Raw genomic sequence first — 20,754 nt, 5'->3', positions numbered from 1 at the left:
ACAGCACAGTCAGCAGTTTATATCTTTAAATGTGGTGCTTTTGATTACTTTCCATGTTTATAGAAACATTTTCCCTCTTTTTTTTCTTCTGACCTTTCATACCAAGTCAGAATTGTTTACGGAAAAAGCGTGCAGGTTACATAACAGCAGTTGCACATACTAATTTTCACTGAACAAATCCAGTTAAGTTGAATGCCTGTTTCTTACACAAGGAAAATTCCTATTAGTAATTTGTCATTTGTTCAATTTGATGTCTTTTATAAAGCATTCACATCGTCCTGCAGACAAAACCTTTCCAAATAAATGCTTAAATCAAAACACCACAATTATCTTTTTACAGTTATTAAGTTTCTCTTCTGTTCTTATATTTGTCTGTCAAGTAAGTGTGTGCAATCTCATTCAAAACAAGAGAAATATTATATAATGTGTGTATCTCTTTGAAAGGAATTTACAAATCTGATCTTGTTGACATTTAAAGACACACAGAACAGGCCACATATGTCATTTTTAATGTTGGTAAGTTCTTTGCTTTTTAATGTCTGACTAAATTTTGTAAACACAAAACAGGTAAAAGTGTAAATAATTGCAGCATTTTGTAGGTTAATGTTCTTGTAAACTGTTAGCCATTTTAGTGGATAGTTTAAAAAGGGGCAACATCCACTAAGCAAGACAGATTGTTACTGCAGGGCTTAGTTAGTAAGCAGCTGCCGTCTGTCTGTCTGGAGTGATGAATTCCAACTTCTTTCTTGTTAGATGTGGACGAGTGCGATTCGCATGTGTGTGAGGAGGAGTGTGTAAACACTGCGGGCAGTTTCCGCTGCTACTGTGATGGCCGTCAGGGGAAGAGACTGGGGCCAGATCAGAGAAACTGCGAGGTAACTGACCTCCTCATCATCATTAATCACACAGAATAAACACTGCAGCTCTTACAATGGCTGTAAAACCACATTGACTGCAGTTTATCATGTTCTCATTCATTTTTATTTAAAGGGATAGTTCACAAAAACATTTGAATTCTCTCATCATTTTCTCATGCCATCGTAGATGTTTGACTTTCTTCTGCAAAACACAGACAAAGAATTTTCAGCTCTGTTGGTCCACTCAGTGCAAGTGAATGCTGGACAGATTTTGAAGCTCCAAAAGTATATAAAGTTATCATAAATTAATCCATATGACTCCAGTGGTTTAATCTGTCTTCAGAAGAGATATGATAGGTGTGGGGGAGATCATTAATTCAGTCCTTTTTTACAATAAATCTACACTTTCACTTTTTACATTTATACATATCACTACCTACCAAGCAGGGTGGAGAATTTATAGTAAAAAAGGACTTAAATATTGATCTGTTTCTCAACCACACCTGTCATATCAGAAGACATGGATTAAAACCTGTCAGGATACATAGAGGACCTAGTTACAGCTCATATTATATTTAATAAATAATTGAGTGGTAAACACAATGGGCGAAAAACATCAATGATGATGATGAAGCTTGGCAGGCAATGACTGCAGTGAGGTGGGATGATGAAGGCAGAGAAGACCAAATGCAGAAAGTACTGAGAGAGATATTAGACTGGAGCACAGTAAAACAGGAAAAGGTAAATCCAACAAAGAAATAAGAAATAAATGTGAGCATGAGAGTGAAAAAAGCACAGCACATGAGATTGATCCGATAAACACAACTCACACAAAGGGCTGCTTATAAAGGGGAAAGGAGATAGCGTGCAGGTGTCGCGTTAATCAGGTAGCGACTGGTATTATCTGTTTATATCTTTAATTAGGCTTTCACGTAATTAACACCACACCCGCAACAACACGAGCAAAGACATAAAACAAACCAGTGCTGAATCCTCCCATGACAAAACCACTGGAGTCGTGTAGATTCATTTCATGCTGCATTTTTGTGCTTTTTGGAGCTTCAAAATTTTGGTCACATTCACTTGAATTGTATAGGCCTACAGAGCTGAGATCTAAAAATCTTTGTTTGTGTTCAGGAGAAGAAAGAATGTCATACAGGTTTTGAATAACATGAAGGTGAGTAAATGATGAGAAAATTACAATTCTGTCATCATTTACTCACCTTCATGTGTTCAAAGCCTGTATGACTTTCTTCTATGGAACACAAAAGATGTTTAGCAAGAAGTTCACGCTGATCTTTTCCATTTAATTAAAGTGAAAGTTGATACTTTATATACTTTATACTGTTGAGCTCTAAAAAATTATCCAAAAGCAAAATGAAGGTACCATAAAAAACCTCCAAAAATTAAGCCGTGATTCACTGAAAGTCTTCCCCACCGCCGAGGCTCTTAAATTGCGTTTGTGTTTCCATATATTGAAAACAAGATGCATCACACACACTAGGTTTGAATATGCAGAAGTGCAATGGTGTAGGGGAAGGTTTTCAGTGAATGTTTTTTTTTTTCAGTAATTTTTATTTGTTATTTGGTTTTCAGTTTTTACTTTTTTTTTTAATCTTTACCATTTTAAAAATGACTCATTTTAGTTTTATTTATATTCATTAGTTATTTTAGTTGTCCTTCCTCCATAGCATAACCAAAATATATCTCTGCCTTTTTATAAAGAATTGCATCTTCACATTCTATTAATTCCTCAACATTCACTTGGTACTAACAAGAATTGATTGAATAACAAAAAAGAAAGTCTTTCTCTGTAAATCTGGTTAGCTTTTTTGTTTTGTTCTGTGCATTATACACTCACCTAAATGATTATTAGGAACACCATACTAATACTGTGTTTGACCCCCTTTCACCTTCAGAACTGCCTTAATTCTACGTGGCATTGATTCAAGATGCCACGTAGATTTGTGGGATGCACATCCAGGGCACGAAGCTCCCGTTCCACCACATCCCAAAGATGCTCTATTGGGTTGAGATCTGGTGACTGTGGGGGCCATTTTAGTACAGTGAACTCATTGTCATGTTCAAGAAACCAATTTGAAATGATTCGAGCTTTGTGACATGGTGCATTATCCTGCTGGAAGTAGCCATCAGAGGATGGGTACATGGTGGCCATAAAGGGATGGACATGGTCAGAAACAATGCTCAGGTAGGCTGTGGCATTTAAACGATGCCCAATTGGCACTAAGGGGCCTAAAGTGTGCCAAGAAAACATCCCCCACACTATTACACCACCACCACCAGCCTGCACAGTGGTAACAAGGCATGATGGATCCATGTTCTCATTCTGTTTACACCAAATTCTGACTCTACCATCTGAATGTCTCAACAGAAATCGAGACTCATCAGACCAGGCAACATTTTTCCAGTCTTCAACTGTCCAATTTTGGTGAGCTCTTGCAAATTGTAGCCTCTTTTTCCTATTTGTAGTGGAGATGAGTGGTACCCGGTGGGGTCTTCTGCTGTTGTAGCCCATCCGCCTCAAGGTTGTGCGTGTTGTGGCTTCACAAATGCTTTGCTGCATACCTCGGTTGTAACGAGTGGTTATTTCAGGCAAAGTTGCTCTTCTATCAGCTTGAATCAGTCGGCCCATTCTCCTCTGACCTCTAGCATCAACAAGGCATTTTCAGCCCACAGGACTGCCGCATACTGGATGTATTTCCTTTTCACACCATTCTTTGTAAACCCTAGAAATGGTTGTGCGTGAAAATCCCAGTAACTGAGCAGATTGTGAAATACTCAGACCGGCCCGTCTGGCACCAACAACCATGCCACGCTCAAAATTGCTTAAATCACCTTTCTTTCCCATTCTGATGTTCAGTTTGGAGTTCAGGAGATTGTCTTGACCAGGACCACACCCCTAAATGCATTGAAGCAACTGCCATGTGATTGGTTGATTAGATAATTGCATTAATGAGAAATTGAACAGGTGTTCCTAATAATCCTTTAGGTGAGTGTAGATTCAGTATGGTTTTCATTCTTTTTCAAACTCATGTTTATATTTTAGTTAAAAAAAAAATTCCCTTCCAGATGTTTTTTTAAAGTAGTTTTTATTATACAATAATAATTTTGTTCTTTTGTACCTCTTCAGTCCATTGAGTCATATCTGCCACTGGATATGAGGAGAAACTCTCGATCGCTGTATCTGGGTCGGATGTTTAGCGGGATTCCTGTCGTCAGGCTGCGCTTCCGGCGCCGTGTTCAGACTGGGTGGGCATCAAGTGGCGACCCAACACAATACCAAAATAATTTCTTACAAAATGCAAACATAATTGTCCTGTAAATCAAACATTGAAATGTATATCATGAACTACATATGCCCAACAATTCTAACCATTATTTTGAAAAACAAAACTGAGAATTTTGATAATAGACAGCAGCAGAAGTTTGATTTTCCACCAACTAATAAATCACGCTGCAAAATTTTGTATTAGGATTAGCTAAATTACTAAGAGGAGTTTGATTGCATGCTTGACTGTTTGAGTCATTAAGAAAGGATATGGGAATTATTTTGTCCTTACTTAATAAATGTTGATAAGCTTATTTATTTAAAAGGTTGTGTTGTGTCTTATTTGCATTTAGCTTTTTGCCTACACTGCTGTGTGCATCCTGTTCAACTACAGACGTCAGTTTTACTACGCATCATATTATTCTGCTGTATCCTCTCATTTGACACTGGCCTCGTTTTTCCCCACCAGCTTCACAGCAGAGTTCGATCTCCGGACCTTTGACCCGGAGGGTGTGATCTTCTTTGCTGGTGGTCACCTGAACAGCTCGTGGATTGTGCTGGTGATGCATCATGGGAAATTGGAGCTGCAGCTGAAGTATGGAGCCGTGAGTCGAGTGACCAGCAGTGGATCAGTGGTGAATGACGGACAGTGGCATAAGGTCAGAGGTCAATGCAGGCATCAATGAAATGTTCATATACTCAAGCAGTCATACGTTTGGACACACATGACTCAATTTATATTTCTCATCATCTTTACCAACTTTTGATCTAAAGGCTTTGCTTAAAGGGATAGTTCACCCAAAAATGAAAATGATCTCATCATTTGATGCCATCCCAGATGTGTATGACTTTCTTTCTTCAGCAGAACACAAATGAAGATTTTTAGAAGAATATCTCAGCTCTGTTGGTCCATACAATGCAGGTGTATGATGATCAGACCTTTTGTAGCTCCAAAAATCACTTAAAGGAAACATATAAGCAATTCATTAGGCTCCAGTGTTTAAACCCATGTCTTCTGAAGTGATATAATAGGTGAGGGTGAGAAAATTGAGAAGTCATTTTTTGTTATAAATTCTTCTCCCTGCCCAAAAACACAAGAAGAAGAATGTGAAAGTGATCTGTTTCTCACCCACACATATCACATCACTTCTGAAGATATTTGTAACGTTAGCAGGAGGCGGCAGACGAGGAGTGAGGATCTAAATGCAGGTTTTTATTGAATAAAGTGAAAACAACCAGACTGGAACAAAGGAAACGTCCACGATGGGAAAAATGAAACCAAAACATGAAAACATTCAAAGGGTACATGAACTGGGTAACCAAGGCAAAACATCTACTTCAGACATCCACAAACAACGTTCGACAGAGAAATGGAGGAACAGCAGGGTTTAAATACACAGACATGATAATGACAAAATGACAATCAAGTGAGAACAATAACACAGTGCTGCAGTGATGAGGTCCGGGAATCATGGGAATTATAGTCGATGACGGTGATAAGAGAAACACGGGGCAGACAACCGGGGATCGTGACAATATTGATTTAATTACTGGAGTCTTATGGATTACTTTTATGCTGACTTTTGTAAAATTTGGATCTTGAAAATTTTGGTACCCATTCACATAGTGTATGATAAAGAGCTGAGCAATTCTGAAAATCATACACATCTGGGATGGCATTATGGTGAGTAAATGATGAGAGAATTTTCATTTTTGTTTGAACTATTCCTTTAATTCTTTAAATTATAATAATATTAATAAGTTATATTATAGGGCTGTGTGAAAAATCATAATTTCCATTGATATTTTTAATGCGATTTTAATTTGGTTCTATAACATTTATGTGAGAAAGCTTAATTAATGTGGGACATTTATATGCCATATTCTTCAAAGGAACAGTTCACCCAAAAATACAAATCCTCTTGCCATTAGATACTCATGTTGTTCCAAAACCATTCCAAAGGTTAGGTGAATATGTGTTTGTGAATTATTTTATTGCTGTTGTATTAATCAGTAAATTATACACAAAATCAAGCAACGGACATGTCTGTGATTAGTTACAATGCACAGCCAGATTTAAACTCAGTTTTTCACAATTCCTGACATTTAATCATAGAAAACATTATCTCTCTTAGGCCAGTTAGGATCACTACTATATTTTTAGAATGTGAAATGTCAGAATAATTGTAGAGAGAATTATTTATTTGAAGGTAGGCCTTGAAATACATCCAAAGGAACACCTCCAATTCAGTATACACCACCTATCAGAAGCTAATTGGCTAGTTGTATAAAGGCTTGACATCATTTTCAGGAATTTTCCAAGCTACATAAAGGCACCCTACAACAATCGTTAACAATTGTTTGGAAAAATTACTCATGTCAGGCACAAAGTAGATTTCCTAAACGACTTGTTAAAACTATAGTTTGCTCATATTACATCTGGAGTGGTTAGAAAATTAGTTTTAATGACTTCAACCTTAGTGGATGTATACTTTTGTCTTCAACTGTAAATGGAATGCTCTAATTTACATAATCAGTTAATTGTGTTATCTCTAATTTTTATCTTGATTTTGTTCTATTATATTATAAGAAATTATAATATATTAAACATTGTATACATTTTATGGTTTTTTAATTTATATTTTTATATGTATATTGGGATAATGTACAAATGTTGCTGTTTCTGAAGGAAATTGGTACTTTAATTCACCTAAGTGGCATTGAACTGATCACAAAGTATAGTCAGGACATAACTGATGTAAAAAACAGCACCATCACTATTTAAAAAAGTACATTTTGATCAAATCTAGACAGGCCCCATTTCCATCAGCTATCACTCCAACACCTTATCCTTGAGTAATCTAATTCTTTCCATAAGAGTTATATCTGTACATTAATCCAAGGTTTTGGCTGTGTGTGTGTGTATATATATATATATATATATATATATATATATATATATATATATATATATATATATATATATATATATATATATATATATATATATATATATATATATATACTATACATACATACATACATACATACATACATACATACATACATACATACATACATACAAGTATATATGTGTATATACATACATACATGTATATAAGTATATATGTATATACATGTGTGTATGTCTATATATATATATATATATATACATATATATATATATACATACACACATGTATATAAGTATATGTATATAAGTATATGTATGTATTTACACTGAATATACTATATACAATATATTGTGCCTACATATGAATTTCTTTACAAGTTTAATTTACTTCATTATTTTTATTCATAACATTATTATATGAATGAATTTGAGTAAATAATGAAGCAAAAGCAATGCCAAACCTGTAAACCCCTTCAATACTGTTTAAAAAGCATGTCAGGATGAGAAAATTAGCAGAATCTACACAAACAACAACTGAAAATAAAGGAGGGCTTTTATTTGTTTCTCTAAATAATTCCAATACGTCCATTTGTGGTATTTCATAGTTTAGATTTTTACAAATAATTACTCTTAAATATAGAAATAATATTAAGAATGAGTAGATGTGCATGCACGTAGTTGTGGAGTTAATAATCCTGTTTGGCAGCTTAAAAAAAAATCAAATAGGAGTACATGCTTTGTAAGAATTATATTTATTTGTGTCATATGCATGAAATCCTCTTGAAACATCCGACTGCACAGATCTCAGTTGAGGAGCAGGGGCGGAGTCTTGTCATAAAGATTGACAGGGAGGCGGTGATGAAGATCGCAGTGAATGGAGATCTGTTCACATTGAATAAAGGCATGCATGAGCTCAACCTGACTGTGGGCGGAGTTCCCTTCAGAGAGGAGGGGCTTGTCAGTAAGGTGAGTTTTAACCTCTAATGATCCGCATGCTGTTTTCATGTTGCAAGTTCTGTCATCATTTGAATCACTCCATACACAGGAAGCATTGAAGCTGTACTTCACCTCTGAATATTTACTGAGAATTAACAAGGTCTTTTTTCAGTAAACATATTTTCCAATATCATGGGAATTTTATGCTGGTTAAGCTGAATTTTTTAAGCAGGGTTGCCCTTGACTTGTGTTTGCACTCAGTGGAATTTGAGCCAGTTTCTGACTTTCAGATGTCCGAACACTTTAAACAGCAAAGATAAGGAGAAGATGTAATTTGAGTCATGCTTTAATCACAGAGACAAAATGAAAGAAACAGAGACAAAGTTCTCATCTAAACATATCACTAGTTGAAACATTAGTTCACTTCAGCAGTTAAATGTTTTTGTGTATGTAAATGCAGGTTAACCCTCGGTTAGACGGCTGTATGAAGGAGTGGCGCTGGTTAACCGGTGAAGACACATCAATTCAGGAAACCATTAGACACAATGAGCGCATGCAATGCTACGCCATTGAAGACCACAGCGCCTTCTACCCTGGACAAGGGTTTGCCTTCTTCAATCAGAGCCATGGTGTGTGTTCGGGTTTGGATGGTTTACGAGGAAATTGTTTTAGGTTACAAACTGGTAATTACATGGGTATTATGTTATAAATGTGGTTTATGAGGACATTCCTACTGTCCCATTAATTCAAATCGCTTAAAAAAAAAAAAACATACTATACAATGTTTTTTTGGAAGATGTAAAAATGCAGAAAGTTTTTTGGGGGGGTTAGGTTTAGGGGTAGGGGATAGAATCTATAGTTCGTAGTACAGTATAAAAATCATTATGTCTATGGAGAGTCCTCATACGTATAGCCGTTCCAACAACGTGGGGGGGTTGACCGTGTGTGTTTGTTAATCTGTTTTTTGTTGCAGTGTTGATAATTAAGCAATCTCTCAAAAACTTTCCCAAACCTCAAGAACATTTCTTGGTGAAATTTCACCCCAAAGTTACTCATTACTTACATATATATAAAATTGGGCCACTCTTGACCACACTCGTGTGATCGCTTATTTATTTATATATATATATAATTGTAAAGTCATGGCACATAATGATAGAATTTGTTGTAATGTCTTTATGCTGATATGAATAAAAAACACATTACAGTATTTTTACTGTTATACATTATATTATAATACACTGTAGTACATATTATTTAAAATATAAATGGAGTTACAAACAGACTCAAAAGCAAAATGTCCAGAAGAATTACCGTAATGACAATAACTTTTTCACATCAATGTAATGATACTGTTACGAATGCAGACAGCAAAGGCAGACGAGGAGAGCGGATCTAAGTGCAGCTAAATTTATTATTACAAACACAAAAACACAAAAGGAAAACCCTCAATGGGGAAAATAAACACAACACCGAAAACACAGGCAGGGAACACACACCGGGCTAACAACATTCAACAAAAGACAAGGACTGAACCAAAAACCAGGATATAAATACACAAGGACAGGATGATTACAAATGATAAACAGGTGTGAACAAAGACACAAAATAGCAGTGATGATGACAGGTGGATACTGGGAAGTGTAGTTCTTTAAACAATAGACTAGTGAGACAGTGGAGCTAAACAAGGGACAAAAGTGAACCTATGGAAAACAAAAGGGACAAAAATGGAAACCAAAGGGGCAACGGTAAAACAAGACAAAGTAACCCTAACATAACCCCCCCTCTAAGGATCGGATCCCAGACGATCCTAAAAGAAAAAACACCAAAAGACAAAAAGGAACCCACAGAAAACAAAATGATGGCACCGGGGGCACAGAGGGCAGGCAGGAAGTCCAAGGGGGCACAGAGGACCGGCAGGAAGTCCTAGGGGGCACAGAGGACAGGCAGGAAGTCCTGGAGGGCACAAAGGGGCAGACAGGCAGTCCAGGGGGCAACGAGGGGCAGGCAGGAAGTCCAGGGGGCAACGAGGGGCAGGCAGGAAGTCCAGTGGGGCACAGAGGGCAGGCAGGAAGTCCGAGGGGCACAGAGGGCAGGCAGGAAGTCCTGGGGGGCACAAAGGGCAAGGACAGGTTCAGGTGGTCTGGGAGCTGGCCACCGGGCAAGGATAGGTTCAGGAGGCCTGGGAGCTGGCCACAGGGCAAGGATAGGTTCGGGAGGCCTGGGAGCTGGCCACCGGGCAAGGATAGGTTCGGGGGACCAGGGAGGAGGCCACTGGACAGGAACAGGGTCAGGGGGCCTGGAAGAGGCCACAGGACAGGAACAGGGTCAGGGGCCCTGGGAGGAGGCCACAGGACAGGGGCTGGGTCAGGAGGCCTGGGAGGCTCTGAGGACGGAGCTGAGGAAGGTTCAGGAGATGGAGCCGAGGAAGGCTCTGGAGTCTCTGGGGCCTGAGCCGTGGGAGGCTCTGGAGGCGGAGCCGTGGGAGGCTCGGGAGGCGGAGCCGTGGGAAGTTCTGGAGGCTCGGGAGGTGGAGCCGTGGGAGGCTCGGGGGGCGGAGCCGTGGGAGGCTCGGGAGGCGGAGCCGTGGGAAGTTCTGGAGGCTCAGGAGGTGGAGCCGTGGGAGGCTCAGGAGGCTTTGGGGGCGGAGCCGTAGGAGGCTCGGGAGGCGGAGCCGTAGGAGGATCAGGAGGCTCTGGTGGCGGAGCCGTAGGAGGCTCGGGAGGCGGAGCCGTAGGAGGATCAGGAGGCTCTGGTGGCGGAGCCGTAGGAGGCTCTGGAGGCGGAGCCCTAGAAGGCTCGGGAGTCTCTGAGAGCAGAGCCGTAGGAGGCTCGGGAGGCGGTGCTGTAGGAGGCTCGGGAGGCGGAGCCCTAGAAGGCTCTGGAGTCTCTGGGAGCAGAGCCGTAGGAGGCTCGGGAGGCGGAGCCGTAGGAGGCTCTGGAGGTGGAGCCCTGGAAGGCTCGAGAGGCTTGGGAGGCGGAGCCCTGGAAGGCTCGAGAGGCTTGAGGGGCGGAGCCATAGAAGACTCGAGAGGCGGAGTTCTGAAAGGCTCAAGAAGCTCGAGAGGCAGAGCCCTGGGAGGCTCGGGAAGCTCGAGAGGTGGAGCCCTGGAAGGCTCGAGAGGCTTGAGAGGCTGAGAGCCCTGGGAGGCTCGAGAGGTGAAGCTCTGGAAAGCTCGGAAGGCGGAGCTCTAGGAAGCTCGGGAGGCGGAGCTCTGGAAAGCTCGGGAGGCGGAGCTCTAGGAAGCTCGGGAGGCGGAGCTCTGGAAAGCTCGGGAGGCGGAGCTCTGGAAAGCTCGGAAGGAGGAGCCCTGGAAAGCTCGGGAGGCTCGGGAGGAGCTGACTCTTGGACGGACACGACCACTGGCGCTGGCTTTTGGACGGTCATGGCTACTGGCGCTGGCTCTTGGACGGTCATGGCTACTGGCGCTGGCTCTTGGACGGTCATGGCTACTGGCACTGGGACGGGCAAGACCACAGGCGCTGGCTCAGGGACGGTCGAGGCTACAGGCGCTGGCTCAGGGACGGTCGAGGCTACAGGCGCTGGCTCACTGACGTCGGAGGCTACAGGCGCTGGCTCACTGACGTCGGAGGCTACAGGCGCTGACTCGCTGACTCACTGACATCTGAGACGACAGGCGCTGGCTCACTGACGTCGGAGGCTACTGGCGCTGGCTCACTGACATCGGAGGCTCTGGCTCGCTGGCCGTGGCAAGCGTGGGCTCTGGCTCGCTGGCCGTGGCAGGCGGAGACTGGGGAGCAGAAGCCTTTCCTCTTCTCCTCCTCCGCCGGCGGATCGAGCTGGCAACGCTGGCTCGTTGGCCGTGGCAGGCACGGAAAGCCCAGAGGCGGAAACCGGGATCGAGAGAGGTGGTTCCCCGGCAGCGTGTTCTCCCAAGACTAAACTCACATATTCCCTCCACGTGAGGTCTCCGGAGTTCGGCAATTCCCTCAGCTGGTATGTTGGTAGCCCGAGCTGGTAGATGGTCTTTAGGGATGCGTCGTCGAAGCCGGTGTGGGGGGCAACAGCGGAAAGAAGTGGGAGAACTCGCGGATGGTCAACTCCGCCTGGGTCAGTTCCATGAGGTAGGCTGCTAGATCCATTTGTGGTCTTTTGTTCTGTTACGAATGCAGACAGCAAAGGCAGACGAGGAGAGCGGATCTAAGTGCAGCTTACTTTATTATTACAAACACAAAAACACAAAGGAAAACCCTCAATGGGGAAAATAAACACAACACCGAAAACACAGGCAGGGAACACACACCGGGCTAACAACATTCAACGAAAGACAAGAACTGAACCAAAAACCAGGATATAAATACACAAGGACAGGATGATTACAAATGATAAACAGGTGTGAACAAAGACACAAAATGGCAGTGATGATGACAGGTGGATACTGGGAAGTGTAGTTCTTTAAACAATAGACTAGTGAGACAGTGGAGCTAAACAAGGGACAAAAGGAACCTATGGAAAACAAAAGGGACAAAAATGGAAACCAAAGGGGCAACTGTAAAACAAGACAAGGTAACCCTAACAGATATTGTGATTTTTTTTTTTTTTTCACATTATAGTAATGAAAATTTGTTTCTCAAAGGTACAGTAATGACAATGTTATTTTTTAACATTACAGTAATGAGAATCTATTTTATCCACTTCACAGTAATAACAATGTGATTTTTTTTTTTTTTTAATTTTTAATTTTATTTACATTACAGTAATGAGAATGTTATTTTTCACTTCACAGTAATGACAGTATGATTTTTTTCTTCCACATCACCATAATGACAATGTTTTTTCACCCCTGTAATGACAATGATTTTTAAAATAACAGTTATGAAATTGTGATTTTTTTTTTTACATGACTGTAATAAACATTTTACCATTGATACCATGATCCCATTACCATGAGAATGTGGTTTTTATTTTTATTTTTCTTCAAATTATAGTAATGGGAATGTAATTTTTTCACATTACCGTAATGAGAATTTGAGTTTTTTACATTACAGTAATGAGAATCAGTTATTTATATCAATGACGATGTGATTTTTTCCACATCACTGTAAATAGAATGTGATTTTTTTTTTCACATTACAGCAATGACAAGGAATTTTGTTCACATTACTGTAACGACAATGAGATTCTTTCACATCACTGTAATAAGAATGGTTTTTTTTTTTATAGGTACAGTAATGAAAATGTGTTTTTTTTTTGTTGTTTTTTTCACATCACTATAAATGGAATGTGATTTTTTTTTCACATTACAGTAATATACATTTGATTTTTTCACATTAACATAGACAATAGGAGTCATTTTTGTAATTAAATTGTTTTTTAAAAATTACAGTAATGAGAATTTGATTTCACATCACTGTAATGACAATGATTTTTGTTATACTACAGTAATGAGAATGTGATTTTTTTTTAACATCACTGTAATGAGATTTTGATATGTTTTGAGATTTAGTTGTTTACAGTTGTTTGATTGGCATAAAAATGTCACAATGCAAAAAATTGTAGTGGACTTAAAATGTGCTTAATAAGCTAAATATAATTTTTCTCTTCTCATTTTGAGGCGAAATATGACCTGATCTTGTTCTTGACTAGCTTTTTGTGGTTCACGGTAACAGTGTTGATGTAGATTATTTGGTGTATAATGGATTATAATGTTTAGTGTTTAAATTTGTGTAGGTGACAATCAGATCCTCAGTATTCAGCTGAAGGTGCGTGCTGCCTCCAGTATGGGTGTTCTGTTCGCGCTGGTTCGCCAGGACAGCATCCCGTTTTCCATCTCTCTCTCTGACTATCATCCAGTGACTCTCGAGTGGACAGAGGTGTGTGTGTGTGTGTGTGTGTGTGTGTGTGTGTGTGTGTGTGTGTGTGTGTGTGTGTGTGTGTGTTTTACATTATTTATGAAGTTAACATTATTCACTTCACAATGATTGGCTGTTACAGTATTTTTGTGACCTGCAGCACGTGCTGGTGTCGTTTGGTGATGCGATCGTGTCCAGTGTTGCAGTGAATTTGTGTGATTCAAACACACACACAGTCAATGTGACAGTATCTGGAAACAGCACAACACTGGAGGTGGACGGTCTGATCAGTCAGATGGAGTCTGTGGAGAATCTGGATGCTCTGGATCTGTCCTCATCATACAGCACTTTTATAGGAGGGATTCCAGGTAACATCTGCGCATAAATTTTACATCCACACTTTAGTTTACTAACACAGTAGTCTATAAAGAATTATTGTTTTATGCAGTTTTATAAGAATGTTAAGACTCTTTGAAATACACAAGGACTACAGTAAGACCAGGGTCCAAAATGAATTTTTTGCCACACCTAAATTTCCAACATAATATATATATATATATATATATATATATATATATATATATTTGTTTCTTCAACTCTGCGACTTTGAGGTTTCCAGGCTTTCATCATTTATTTAATTTTTATTCATCATTCCAGGTTTTCATAATTTAATTCAGCACTTGTTTAATGCCTTTTATGTATAGATTTGAATGTTTAATTTTTGTCCCAGACTGTCAGTATTACACTATACAAATCCATTATAAAATACAACTTGCTACATGTTAAAAACTATGATCATCTAAACTAAGAGTGAACTAAATTAATATTTATTGTGTGAAAAATTATTTCTATAAATTTTTCAAAAATAACGGCTGTCCCACATTTATGGCGTCATTTCCAACACACCAAAAATGTTCCCCCAATAAAGTTTTTCAAAAGTTAATATATTTCTTAGCGAAGTGGACAAAAGTGTCAGCGAAGAGCATGCTTCAGATTAAAAATGAGACAAGTGATTTGAAGAAAACCAAAAATCACGAGAATTATCACTTGTGAGCAGAATGTTTTTATCGACCAAGCTGTAATTTTGCCAAAAAGTGTGAACATATTGTTTTATTTTGTATTTAGGATACATCAAATGTTAGCGATTAAATTAGCTTTAGCAAGACAAATGAGTGGGTTTATTGAGTTTATTTTAAATAATACATTACAGAATTTGAGATGTGCTGAAAATTACATGGTGCTGGGAATTTTCATGACTTATATTAATCTCCTGTGATGCATGTACATACATTGTTAGCAGACAAATTATATAAACTTGTGAGTGTGTGAAAAATATTTTAACTGTATTAACTTCCTAGAAATCAACAGTGCTAAAAGTGCTCAAAGTTGAAGAAACACCCATATACAGATATACTCGCTATATTCTTTGTCATTTTTTATTTGGCATATAGCAAATGAAGCATATTTTAGGACCATTAAGATTATTAGCATTGTGACATTATTTATATAATGATATATTATATAATTTATATATGCTATATTAATCAGAAAAATGCAGAAACATTTACATTTAAATTATGTATACATCATATTAGTATTTGTTGTACAGAATTTAATTTAAGGAAATTATCATTAATATATATTTTTTTTACATTTCTTTTTTTTTTACCTTGATATTTGTAGTAAAACCATAGCAATAATACAGGGGGGAAAAATTATAGTAATACAAATCATTGTCATCCTGCCAAATAAACATGGTTAGTTAAAATATAGTAACACCATGGTTCATTTGTCATACAAAGATGTTTTTTTTTTTTTTAAACATTCCTTTATGGAAATTAATATAGTAAAACTGCAGTAATCATGTCTGTCATGTTTTAGTTTTTTGTAAGAACCATGGTTTTAAAAACCTATCTACATGTATTGTACTACAAATTTACCATGGTGTTACTATAAAAAATCTGTTGCAACCATGATTCTTGAGAATGATTTTTATTTCCATAGTTTTGGTTTTCCTGTGGTTTTACTACAAATACCATAGTTGAACTTTAGATCTCTTTACTTTAAACTCTCTTCAATCTCTATCTCTTCATTATGAACAATAGTAAAACTATGGTTAAATGTAGTATGCAATGGATAATGCTATTGTGAGGGAACCCAAAATAATTGCGAGGGAACTCACTGAAAAACTATTTCAGAAAATAAATGCCCTCCATGTCCTCTAAGGGGTGCTGTAGAAAAATGAAAAAGAAATTAATCCATTGAGTCCAACAATGAATCTGGGTCTAATGTTGTATCAGTTTTAATGTAAAGTCTTGACATGTCTGCACATAAGTACATATGTCTGTTTTCTTCTGCAGATGTTTCTCTGGTTTCCACTCCTGTCTCTGCGTTCTTCGTCGGCTGCATGGACGTGCGAGTTAACGGACAGCTGCTGGACGTGGACGATGCCCAATATAAATACAATGAAATCCGCTCCCACTCCTGCCCCCTAGTGAGTGCACTACAATAACACACGCTCCAGTCTGAGCCCAGAAACAAACTGCCAACTGGACTTGCAATTGAAACTAATGCAAAGTGCTTTTGAATCAAAGGGATGCTTAATCCGGATTCACAAAGGCCTTAACAAGCCACAACACTAAAACACACCACATACAACCACAAAGACCAAATATTAATCTCAATCCATACTCCCATCCAAAAGCACAACCCGAAGTGCATACATTCATCACATAGACACTGTAACACTTATATTTATGACACAGATATTTACATTAGAGGATGAAAACACAAGCTACTGAGAACAAGTGTGTGCTGTAATATACTGTATATGTAAATATGTGATTAAAATGCTTTTTAGACGAGAGAAAATAAACATCCAACTACCTTTAAGTCCAGAAATAAAGGCCTTAAATCAGGCCTCTCGATGTAGGTGCTTAAAATCATCCTTCATTTTGTTCAGTATTTTTTTTGTTAAAATGTTTCTAGTTCCTTGTTCATTTTTTTTTGTTTGTTTTGTTTTTTTTAATCTGTAATGTGCACTGAAAAGATGTTTTGTATTTCTTTCATTTGCGCTCAGTGTGTGTCGAACCAGAGACTGCAATGCTTATTGAAAACAAATAAAGACAGATGTTATTATTATGCTGAATTCTGTACTTTTTAAGTCCACAGCTGTCGAGTACACTTTAAAAACACAACACTGGTCAAACATGCATACTTGAAGACTGCAATGTTGATCTTGATACTTCATTGTGAGGCATTAAACACACTACGCAAGTACACAAACACATTGCATTTCAGAACGCAATCTAGAAGTGTTTGCATACTTGCGTAGAGCCTGTTTTGAGAGGAGTTCAATGAGGTGGAGAATCAAGTGGGAATCTCCCACCAACTTATAATGGGAGCTAGGAAATAGGGACATCAAAACTCTGAATGTTTTGGAAAGTAGTAAAGAACAACATTGACAACATTTGCTACAGGATGGATTTCTACAATCACAGAGACAAGGAATCTTTCAGAGGTAATTTTTTATATCCATTACGTGTTGAGGTGTTTGTTGTTGTATTCAGAGATGTTTAGCAGGCATAGGGTGGAGGTTTCTCAAAGGGCCCTAAAGAGTGTGCATAGAGTGAGGGTGCGTTTGGGGTCAGCATGTATCCGCTAGTATCCTGAGACGTGGATTGAGCCGGTACAGCTGGATTTGTGGCGGTCTGAATGGAGGTTTGAGTTTCATCAGATGGTGTGGTTGAGACTTCAGTGTTCAGCTGAGCTGCTGTGGGTGGTGGGTAACTGTTCAGATGCTTAAGGATTAAAAAGAATAAATTAGTAAAAAAACAAATATTATAATAATTATCTTCACAGAAGTGACACTATTAAACATTGTTACATGCCTCTCTGGAATACATGATTGTGTTTGGCCAATAGTGACATTCTGTCATCAAATACTTTTGTATAATGATGCCAAACTATACCTGACCATTGTTTCAGGGAAAAGAATATGGGTTTAATACAAGTTATGCTCAGCATATGTAGCATACTATTGATTACCACAAAAATGTATCTTGACTTGTTCTTTCTATTCTTCAAAAGAAGCAAAAATCTGGGTGACAGTGAGGCACTTACAATGGAAGTAAATGGGGCCGATCTGTAAATGAAATACTGTTTCAAAATGCATGTCAATTTACAATTTCGTTATTACGAGGACATGACAACGTAATCATTAAAACTACCAAAAAAAAAACAATAATTTAAAATGCTTTACTCTCAAATAATACATGAGTTTTAACAAAAAAAATGATGTTTGTGCTTTTATAAAATTATATGCTTCATATTTGCTACATCTGTCTTAAAACCCTCCAAAAATGGTCCCCATTCACTTCCAAGTGACTAACTGTAACCTTGATTTTTGCTTCTTTTTCAAATTTTTAATTTAAGACACAGAAACAGGGGTCGACCAATATATCGGTTTTACCGATAAACCAGGGCCGATAGTTGCGTTTAACTATTGGCTATTGTAAAAATTCAACACAGATTATTTCCGATAGTTATTTTTGGTTTCATTTCTCAGTGGTCGGTGCTCCGAGGGTTCTACAGTCTGAACTTGTTGGTTCAGCAATATAACGGTGCCCCTAGAGGTTAAATAAAAAATGAGCCGGAGGATGACACTCTTTTGTCCTCGGCCCAAGTGTCCAGGACGGTGAGCACTCGAAGTGGTTATTTACACTCGAAGCGCCATCGACAGTGGTGGATTGTGACTTGATGGAGGTGTATAAGCATGCTCCAGCTAAGCTTAACATCTCATCCAATGACTCCTTGGGACCTGGGAGTTAACCGAGATATTTATGATGTGAAAAGGCTCCCTTCTCGCCTTCCTCCAGCTAAAAAAGTTGCTTCTGGCTTTACAAGTGTGTGTAGCTCAAATTAAGTTTGTGGGACAAGCCCTTCTCAAATCGCATGCCCGTCAAGGGTTATTCATCACTCGATGTCAGCAATATGAAAGAGCTTGGGCTCTCTAACCCACCCAAGGTGGAACAGTCAGTAGCTCTCATCTGCCAGCCCCTCCCTTCCCAGCAAAATAGAACGCTTCAGTGCTTCAATTTACCAAAAGATATATAAATCATCTGTCTGTAAGGGCACTGGAAGCAACTTCACTTGATGGCCTATCAAGGCAAATTATTGGAAGAGCTGGGCACTCAACTGGACTCCAGCAATCCTAATCCGGCAGTTTGGGAGGAGATTTGTAATATAATGGACCTTAATTTGGGCAACTCGCACTGTGCTGTCCAAAGCAGCAGCCGAACAATGGCTCTCGAGATTGCGAGATAGAGATCCCACTGGCTAAATCTTTTGAGCCTCTGGGACAGAGAGAAATTAGATTTTCTCGATGTTCTGGTTGATTCGAAGGATTTGTTTGGCCTGGCAGTTGTGGCAATGAGACCGATGCAACCTTCAAAAGAAAGAAGGGGAGGACTTTGATGTCTGTCTGCCAAGTAAGCTGACTCCACGTCCTCCTGCCCTTTTGCGACCTGCTTCATCGATTCAGAGCAGGAGATTTGTGAATGCAGCCAGGACTCCAAAACCCCAGAGCACTAAGCAGACGCCTCATCCCCCTGCTGCTCCAAATAGCAAACCATGGGGAAAACAGTTATTTGTGGCGGCCGCCACAAAATCTGCTCACACTTCTATCAAAAAGAAGAGGGACACCTAGAATTCAGTTTCTGTAGGAAAGGAATGGAGAGCAGTTATTGTAATGTTTCCTCTCAAGCCTGTTGCATCCATTTCCCCACCTGAAAAGAAACAGAGGATATGGATTTCAGCAGAAAATGTGGTTCAAAGAGAGGTGTGTTCAGGCACTCCGTGTTCAGTGGACCGCAGGCAGCATTACTACAAGTCCCAATGCTCAAAATTCAGCCTCACAATTTTGGTCTGGAAAAAGAAAGCACAAGTTCCCAAATTGTCACAAAGCACTTCAGCCACTGTTTTCACAAATACAATACACTCTGTTGCATCCAGACTCGAAGCCGAGGGTGCAGAGACAAAGAAAAGCTAAATAACAATGAGCCAAGAGATAAAACATTTTCTGAGCCACACAGATGTCTGCCATTTTTTTCTTCTGTCCACCAGATGGCGCCAGAGCTCCATCAACCCTTTCATGCTTTACCAGTAGGCTTGGAGAGAGTGTTCTGTGTATCCTTGGGTTCTCCCAACTGTAATAAAGGGTTACAGGCGTCAGTTTGCAAGAAAACCCTCTCCTTTCAATGGGGTCATAGCATCTGTAACTAGGGCAGGGTATCATTCCAAAAATTTCGATACTGATACCTTGACTTTGATACCAGTTCTTAAGCGATACTTTTTCCGATACCAATTTTATGAAATCCGTTTTAACAAGATTACAAACATTACCTCAAAAAAACTTATTAAAAACTATTTTTTCAGTTTGTTGACTTATTTTTACAGACTCAAAGACTCATCTCCTGATCCTTCTGGTCTCCTCAGGGGCAGAGGATATAACATTAATGTGAAGAGGAAAAAAAAAACAAGAAAGCTAAACTGTTATTTCAGCCAACCCTAAGGATGTTAAACTTGATCAGTTACTGTCAACCTTAGAGCATTTTTAGCATCGATTTAGCTATCTATATCCATGCATCCAAACAACATCTAATGTTACGTAGGTCCCAGTTTATAGGACTATGTCACCGTGCACAGAAAGTACACAAGTATGTACCACTTCAAGTTTGACGATTTTATTTGTTGGTTTGTTTGCTAAACGTTAACCTTACCTAAGTTCCAGTCATTCATCAGTAGTTTTAGAGGAGGACTCGTGTGGTGGGCATGTTGAAGGAAGCTCTGTGGCAGGAGGATGCCACCGGCTCGGTCTTTTTGCAGTCGAATACGGAGCAACTTTCTGCTCTTAAGTTTATTTCTTGCACTGTCGAGTGCATCAT

The 20,754-nt window shown here is 39.2% G+C and overlaps 2 protein-coding genes across 3 annotated transcripts in view; one reads left to right on the top strand and one right to left on the bottom strand.

Annotated features, from left to right (window-relative positions):
- LOC127651444 (growth arrest-specific protein 6-like) overlaps nt 1–16,945 on the top strand; it is a 68,580-nt gene extending 51,635 nt beyond the window's left edge. Inside the window, exons 9-16 of one of the 2 annotated variants that reach the window (XM_052137269.1) lie at nt 754–875; nt 4,009–4,127; nt 4,616–4,805; nt 7,862–8,026; nt 8,457–8,625; nt 13,689–13,831; nt 13,971–14,178; nt 16,171–16,945. In XM_052137269.1, the coding sequence (XP_051993229.1) occupies nt 754–875; nt 4,009–4,127; nt 4,616–4,805; nt 7,862–8,026; nt 8,457–8,625; nt 13,689–13,831; nt 13,971–14,178; nt 16,171–16,322 (1,268 nt within the window). In that variant the 3' untranslated portion in view covers nt 16,323–16,945. Of the gene's footprint in view, nt 1–753; nt 876–4,008; nt 4,128–4,615; nt 4,806–7,861; nt 8,027–8,456; nt 8,680–13,688; nt 13,832–13,970; nt 14,179–16,170 lie in introns of both variants that reach the window. The other variant, XM_052137268.1, reaches the window with a different exon arrangement.
- A 440-nt stretch (nt 16,946–17,385) lies between these two features.
- The window catches only part of LOC127651345 (transmembrane protein 255B-like), a 34,823-nt gene continuing 31,454 nt past the window's right edge, over nt 17,386–20,754 (bottom strand). Inside the window, exon 9 of the mRNA XM_052137121.1 lies at nt 17,386–17,610. Coding sequence (XP_051993081.1) covers nt 17,386–17,610 — 225 coding nt within the window. The remainder of the gene's footprint in view (nt 17,611–20,754) is intronic.

This window comes from Xyrauchen texanus, chromosome 11 (assembly GCF_025860055.1).
Source record: "Xyrauchen texanus isolate HMW12.3.18 chromosome 11, RBS_HiC_50CHRs, whole genome shotgun sequence".
Taxonomy (NCBI): Eukaryota; Metazoa; Chordata; class Actinopteri; order Cypriniformes; family Catostomidae; genus Xyrauchen; species Xyrauchen texanus.
The sequence above is the reverse complement of the archived record's forward strand: the minus strand, read 5'-3'. Positions and strand labels throughout refer to the sequence as shown.